This window comes from Acanthisitta chloris, unplaced genomic scaffold (genome assembly GCF_000695815.1).
Source record: "Acanthisitta chloris isolate BGI_N310 unplaced genomic scaffold, ASM69581v1 scaffold17254, whole genome shotgun sequence".
Taxonomy (NCBI): Eukaryota; Metazoa; Chordata; class Aves; order Passeriformes; family Acanthisittidae; genus Acanthisitta; species Acanthisitta chloris.
In genome coordinates, this window is record NW_008670035.1 from 92,677 (window position 1) to 100,587 (window position 7,911).

General features: G+C 54.3%; 1 protein-coding gene across 1 annotated transcript in view; it reads left to right on the forward strand.

The window, feature by feature from the left end:
• HPSE2 (heparanase 2 (inactive)) overlaps positions 1–7,500 on the forward strand; it is a 98,289-nt gene extending 90,789 nt beyond the window's left edge. The window contains exons 9-11 of the mRNA XM_009073539.1: positions 6,042–6,187; positions 7,112–7,258; positions 7,335–7,500. Coding sequence (XP_009071787.1) covers positions 6,042–6,187; positions 7,112–7,258; positions 7,335–7,500 — 459 coding nt within the window. The remainder of the gene's footprint in view (positions 1–6,041; positions 6,188–7,111; positions 7,259–7,334) is intronic.
• Positions 7,501–7,911: the final 411 nt, after the last annotated feature.

The following is a 7,911-nucleotide window of genomic DNA, read 5'->3' on the forward strand; positions in this document are numbered from 1 at the left end:
CTTGAAGGCTGGAAAGATGTGGTGCTCATCGGAGGCTTGGCAGGCTGTGCTGCTGGCACAGCTCAGGGAGACCATAGGGGCTGTGGGACGAGTGGCATATGCTCAACCTGAATGCAGAGCTTGCAGTGCTGCTGGCTCCAGTGGGTGAGAATGCTGCTTTCTGAGCCCATGGGCAGACACACATTACCAGGTTATTTGGGATGGGAGGGACTTTCCTAGCTGTCCCAACATGCTGTGCATTAGAACTTATTGCAGAGCTGTTGTAATATGTAACCTGGTTTATTTTCCCAGACCATGAGTAGATATTCAGTTCACAGGGCCAGACAAGAGCAGCCTGAAGCACACAGGGTGCACAGCACAGCCACAGCGGCAACTGTTCTGCTGTACAAATCTGCTTCTGCCTCAACTAATGGAGCCAATGCACTCCCTCACTGTATCTGCTTCCTCTCCTCTTCCTCCTGAGCCAAAAGGCACTGTGGTGCAGAACTGGCAATCCCTCTTGTCATGCTTCAGCCATAGACCACTTGCCAGCTGAGAAAGCTGCAGGAAGATGTAAAAGGCGGAAGGTGATGCAGGCAAGAGTGGTGTGAGATGAGGTATTCACAGCTGTTAGAGCAGGAAGGAAGAGGATCAGCATGGTGAAAGCAACAGATGCCCAGTCAGAGATGTCAGCAGCTTCGGGAGACTTGTGGTGGGTACTTGCAGGGGCCAAGACTCAACAAGGAAAGAACTGGGCAGTGTCAGCCATTCCTGTCATAGGCAGAGGTGCCTGGACCAAAGCCAAGGGTCTCTCCTGCCCAGGAGGAGCAGAGCTACGTGGGCAGAGCAGAGGGAAGATGCAAGGGGCCTCTTGCTGCAGCATCTCTGTGTGTGCTGGCCCTGCCCTCCCCTGCTGGTGCCACCAGCCTCTGGCAGCCCAGTCCACCTGAAGACCCCTTATTTGGGACTAAAAGAAGCCTTGTTTCTCATTCATAGACCCTTTTTGAAGTGTCCACCATGATACTCACTCACAAATTCCCCCAGTATGGCAGCAAATGTTGTAGGAGACTGCACACCACATCCTCAGCTCTTCAGGATCTCCACACAAGGAGGGTATGCATGTGCAATGGCAAACAGCTGATGTCCTTGAGGTTGGGTGCATGTGAGCTCATGAGGGCAGCATCAGTGTCTGAAGTTGATTATTTTTACTTCAGCAAACATTCCTTCTGGGGTGAGGCTCTGCCCTGTTCTTGTCACAGGATCTTGCACAGGATTTGGGCGAGAAAACCTCAAACTCCCACAGTCCAAGCAGCACATTAAACTCAGGGATAATAATAAAAGTAGCATTAGTCCAGCCTTGCTGAAGGAACAACCACCTATGGCTTGAACAGGATGTAAGGACCTCCACAGGGAGAAAGCTTTGGATGCTGAGGATCTTTTTTCTAGTGGAAAAAGAAAGAACAAGAATCACTGGTTGGAAACTGAAATCAGAGGAATTCAAACTGAAAATAAGTAGTGGGATTCTTAACAGTGCAGATGTTTAACTGCTGGAATAGACTCTCTGGGAAGTGGCAGCTTCTCTATCCCTCCAAGTCCTCACAACCACAATCACTACTTTTCTGGAAGATGCTTTTGCCAAAAACAAGCCATCAGGCTCAAAAGATGGATAAAAGAGCAAAGCTCTCTGATATTCAGACCAGCCAGTCCCCACCTTCACACAGGCTGCTTGGGCTGTGGAAAAATGCAGATGAAGGTGCAGGAATGGAGCAATCTGTCAGAGGCTGTTGAAACTCAAGTGTGCCTGAGGCATGGAGGAAGAGCTTGGGCAGCTTCAGAAGAGGGAAGAAGCAAGAAGAAGAATGTGAGCAGCAGTCAGCTGATGCAGCTGGTGACATGACATGGAGCCATGCCCCAACAGAGGAGGCCATGCACCATGGGTTTGCAACCTGCTCATTTGAAGATCGGCTGCCTTTGGTAGTTACAGTCCCCAGGAGACTGAAGGGCTACAGCTCTGTTGCTCTGGTTTTCTGGTTATAGCAACATCTTCTCACACATGGTGAGTGCAGAGCTGAACAAACTCGGGTGGGCTGTAAAGCTTCTTTGCTGCATCTAGGGGAGACTATGGGGATATACTCCTGCACTCCTCCTGATGTCTCTGGAGGTGGGAGGGTCTGGTTAATAGATCTTCCAGAGGGTTTGCCTAATCAGCCTTTTTTCCCAAAGCTGAAGTCTCTAAAAGCTCCCGCATTTAAGTAAAATGTGCAGAGATCAAGTGGGACCCTCTGAGCTTTCCCTGTCTAGGAGAAAGCTTGCAGGTCTTCACTGGCCCCATAGGGCTCAGAAGATGAGGCTGGCCTGAGCTCTGCACATCAGCCCACTCAAGACAAGCACCCTGCCTGCCCACAAATCCAGGGTCCCAGCCTGGAGACCTCCTGAGGCAAAGGAGGGCTCTGCCTTCAGGTGCTCCTCACCTGCAGCACTGCTTAATGGGTCTACAAAGTTATTAAAGCAAGAAAGATCCCCCGATTCCCATGGGACTACTAGCAGATCAGATTCCTGTCTGCCATTCCTCCTCTACTGCTACAGCTGTATTGCTGGCTCAGCCATCGAAATGAGCAACCTCTGTGACTCCAAAAGACAAATCCTTTCTCCAGCTGCACTGGTTGGAGCCATCCATTTTTCTGGGCATTGCCAGGGCTGCCTCCAGTCTGGCACCACACTGCAAGGTGGACATGTGTCTTTGCAAGGAGTGTGTAGGTTCTGCCAGCCTGGGGAACACACTTGCAAAGGGTTTGCCATATGAGAGCAGGTGCCAACTACTGTCAGGGGTCTAGGAAGAGGTCACTGATCAGTAGAAAAGCCATCTTGGCTGCAGCCAAGCCGGGTTTCAAGAGCAACTGTTTCCCAAGCTGGCCACCGATTGAACAGGAGCCGCCAGTAGCTGCAGGTGCCCAGCAGCCCTGGTTTGATTTTGACTGAGGTTCACTCATGTCAGTGGAAGGAGCAGCACTGGAACACCAGCCCAGCTGGGGGAAGTGCCTGCACCCAGCAGGTTTGTTTCCATCATGCTAGGTGTGTGTGTGTAATTCATCATCCAAGTACTTGGTGTCACCAGGTCCTGGTAATTTATTTCAAGTATTTTCGCCCTTAACAAAAGTGGACTTGTGATGATGTGAAAAGCTGCAGCTGTCTTCAGTGCTTCCCTGCAGTGAGCTGAAGAGCTCAAGTGCCTCAAGGCCAGTGCTGACAACTCCTTTTCCAGTCCTGGGTCATTTTTCTGGCCCTCTTCTGAACTCTCTTTGGTATTTTCACATCCTTCTTGAAACTGAGACTTTGGAGCTAGCCTTGCCAGCAAGTCAAGGTAAAAATCACTGCTCTCCACTTACCTCCTACAGATGCTGGAGGGACAGACCAGACCCCATGCTGCCCTGGAGGCTTTGCCTGTGCCGAAATAGTGTACACTCAGCCGTGATCATCTCAAACTTAGCGGAACAGCCCACCCTGCATCACTGCTGACTGCCTTACCTATCTCATGGCATCTGCATGGTTTTCATTCAGAAAAGCTGTGTACCCTTAGCTGGACCACTAACTTACAAAACACAGCCAACACTTTCCAGAGAGACAAGCATCTGTGCTAGTGCCCAACCCAGGAGATGCTGAATGGCACAGCTCAACCCATGAGCCACTACAGCAGGAGCTTAGGGCTCACTTCTCCCACAAAACTCTGACAGGGTTTGTCAGAGTACCCTTGGGAAAGTGCGTGCTGAGACATGAGATTGGCAACAACTGGGGCACATCATGGGGTTTGGCACCTCCTCACACCCTCACATTACAAACCTTACTACTGCTGAGCCTTGAGAGTGGAGGGATGCTGGTGTCGAAGCAGCAAACCCCTGGGGTCCACCCAGCCCAGGGGGGTGGGTGCTCAGCTGGAGGCTGGAGCTCTGATGGCAGCGCCCCTTAGTGTCAAGACCATCAAAAGTCCCCTGCAGAACAGCTCTTGAGACCCATATGGAAATTTTGAGGGCACACTGTGTCTGGCCTCTTATCACTCCCATAACTTGTGGGTGAAAGCAGCATTTCATCAGTGGCAATATGAGGTGAGAAACCCCCAACAGGGCAGCTAGAAAGGCCTAAGAGCCTGAGCTGACAGGCAGTTTGGGGCACCAAACTCATTTATTTTTAACTCGTGACCATGGGGCTAAACACTGCAGTCTGTGCTCACCTTTGACCTTACTGTAAACTCAAGTAATTACTCATCTAATGACACCTGTTAATCAGGGTGTTCATCAGGGAGTCAGCAGTGTGACTGGCACTGTTTCTCCTATCTGCTGTGAGCCTGAGCAGCATGGGCCAGCACAGCCTCCCACAGCAGGGCAGGGCTGGTAGAACCCCTGCAGCTTAGTGCAGGGAGGGACATCTCCAGGCTGCGGGTCAGACCCACCACCCAGCAGGGTCAGGGACACTGGCACGTGCCTCAGGGACAACACACACATGCGGCATAGAGCAACTGCAGCTCATCCTCCCTGGGAGATTCAGCCTTGTGGCTGAGTCTGCTCAGGGTACACAAGCCTCTTCATTCATCTTCACATCTCCTTTGGGGCCCAAGGTTTTTCAGGGAAAACAGTTACCAGGCTGGTGTGGCACAAAGCTCCGTGATTTTGGCTGGGAGCAGTGAGAGGAGAGCAGAAGATGGCTTTTCCTCCATCATTATGGCAAGAGCTTAACCAGAAAGTGGGAAGTGTGTTTGGATCTCCCTTCACCAGGCCAGCCAAGCTTCTGCTGAGCTGGGCTGGAGAGAGGATCAGGCTGGCAGTCTGATCTGACTGGTGAGGTTTTGCCTTATGCTGATCACTGCTGCCCCACCGCTGAGTTTTATCTGCTGGCCTCTTCATCCAACATGCACGTCAATCAGGGGCTGTCTGGGGGCTCCCCACCCACAGGGTGCATATCTGTACCTGTATGAGGGATCTGCATTTCCACCTGCCTGTTCTGCCATGCATCCTGGGGCCCTGGAGACTCCCTTCCCCACCATATGCCCCTCTGAGGTGGCAGATGCCTTTCTGGCAGCCAGTCTGGGCTGTGCAAAGGGGATTTATTCAGAGTGCTCCATGTGTGCCTCAGCACCCACAGGCAGCACCCAGAGAAGAAGTGTGGACAAGCTTCAACTCCCCAGCATCACCCTTTATGCCTGGAGCAGTGGTGAGGCCAGAGCCTCATCCTGCACAACAGGAGGCAAGCGCCTGAGCCTGCCCTTCTTCTTCTCACAACCCTGCTTCGTTTAATGCACACCTCCCAGCTTCTGCAGCAGATGAGTGGGGGGCCCTGTCGGCAGGAGCCTCCACCACCACACAACCTCACCTCCCTCCTCAGGGCTTGGGGCCTGTCCTGTGTGCCAAGTGAGGCTGTACCCTGCGGGGAAAAGTAGCATGTGGTGACATAATTAAGGCCACATCATCTATGCATGTGTGCAGGGGCTGAATGTTTCCTATTTCTTGAGTGTTTGGCTTCCTCATACTTCACAGGAGGCTTTAAAATGGGAGAAATACCTCTGGGAAGTGGAGCACCGTTGGCAGTACTGAAAGCCAGTGTGCCAAGAACACAGCTGAAGAACAGGGGAGAGCTCTGATGTGCTCCAGCTCTGTGTAGAGAGTGGGGGAAGAGACATCACCATCCTGTGAGCATCAGCTGGAGCTGGTGTGCAGGTCCACAGCATGGCTCTGTGTGTGTCCATGGGAATATGCAAGGGCACCCATGCTGCTCCTCATGCTCTGCAGCCCAGCCAAAAACTGAGCTTCTTTAGAGGGTATCTGTCTATCAGTGTGGGCAGAGCAATGGATTCCTCCCTTAATCTCTTTCCTGGAAACAGTGATGACATTTTGGCTTGGCCTATACAAAGAAAAAGCTCACCCCAAGGCAGGCATCTGGCACACTACATTTTCTTTTCCCCCCAACCAGCCAAAATTTTGCTGGGCTGCAAGCAGGGAAACCAGCCTCTACTGCCCACTCCCTCTGTGAGTTGGGGGACTGTTGTGCTGCTGACTGTCCCCTTTCTCCCCCAGGACTACTGGCTGTCCCTGCTCTACAAGCGCCTCATTGGTCCCAAGGTGCTGGCGATCCATGTGGCTGGTCTGCAGAGGAAACCCCGGCCCGGCAGGGTCATTCGCGACAAGCTACGGATTTATGCCCATTGCACCAGCTACCACAAGTAAGCGAGGGGGCTGCAGCGGGGGATAAGCAGTACCCCAGGAGATGGGGACCACCAAGGACATACTGGGGCAGGAGCCTGGCAAGGCAGGTTGGCTTCCCAGGGGACTCACTCGGGTGCTGCTCTGGCCCCTGGGCGATGCCTCTGATGAAAGTCGTGGCACCGTCTTCCCAGTCGCGGCAAGCCCATGCCTGGGAACAGGGCCGGCCGGGACCGGTGCAGCGGCCGCCGGGCAGCCCGGGCAGCAGAGATCAAGGGAGTGGATTTCACACACGGAGGCCCCGGTCGGTCGGGTTACCTGCTGGGCCGCGCTGCCGCGGAGCCTGGCCTGGTTATTGAAAGCGCCCCAGTGAGCCGGGGGGGCGGCCACCTCCTCCGCGGACACAAGTTGCTATTGTGGAGGAGGAGAGACTGTTTCTTTACAAAGTCCAGATGCTTTCAACATCCCTCCAGCTCGGTAGGAAACCTTGTCCAGTAACTGACAGGTGCAAAGTGCTTTATAGCCTTTGTTTGGGGCTGCCTGATTAGGCAGGGACAGAAGATCAGTGTCTGGACCTGTCAGTTAGGTGCCTGGGGTGGCGGGGGCAGATACCACTCACACACAGGGCTCCTCTCCGTTCTCAAACTTCTCCTTGCAAGGCTGGGGGGGCTGTCCTGGAACAGCCACTCCTGCTCCGGACACTGGTGCAGCAACCCTCTTAAGCTGTGTCACCCCTGGATGAGGAAGCAGGGTTGAAAGGTGTCATCACAGAGTCAGGTTTCATGATGGGAAGGTGGCACCTCCCTGTGGAGGGGCAGATGGGATGGTGGCATCTGGATGGCTGCACGAGGCCAGTTCTTGCAGACCCCCAAATCCCTTCCTGGAAGCAATGCTCCCAGGGCATAGGGCAGTGCAGCCCTCAGGTCTCACTCTCCCCTTTGCAGCCACAACTATGTCCGGGGGTCCATCACCCTTTACATCATCAACCTGCATCGCTCCAGGAAGAAAATCAAACTGGCAGGGACACTGAGGGATAAGACTGTCCACCAGTACCTGCTGCAACCCTATGGCAAGGACGGGCTCCATTCCAAGTAAGTGTGATGCTGGTGTCTGGGGCTGCCACCTGTCCACAATGCCAACTGCCTTGACCCTCTTCTGATTCCACAGGTCAGTTCAGCTTAATGGGCAGCCTCTGACCATGGTGGACGATGGGACTCTCCCTGAGCTGAAGCCTCGGCCACTGCGGGCCGGCCGCACCCTGGTCATCCCCCCGCTGACCATGAGCTTCTACGTGGTGAAGAATGTGAACGCGCTGGCCTGTCGGTACCGATAGCCCGTGGCCCAGAACGAACTCACCAGCCCCGCTCCTGCCCCTGTGCACCGCCCAGGTCACGCTGCCTCCTCAGCAGCCCACTCAGCCTTGAAGCAGGGCTGTGCTGGGCAGCACCACGCCATACCCTCATCCTCACACCCTGGATGACTTCTGCCTTGGCATGTGCTCCTGCCCAGTGACTGCAGAGCTCCATGTGCCTCGGTCACCATCCCACCGGAGCGGAGCAATAGTCAATTTGCAGGGCCTTCTGCCATCCGTCCCGCGAGCGACGAGAAGCACCCAGAGCCTGGTGCCCCGTGGCCGCGGAGAAGGCTGGCGTACTGAGCCCCAGTATAGCCCGGGACGGCCACCCTCCCCCGTCCCCTGGTCCCGCAGAGCCTCGTGGTGACTCCTCCAGCAGCCGGCCCCCCT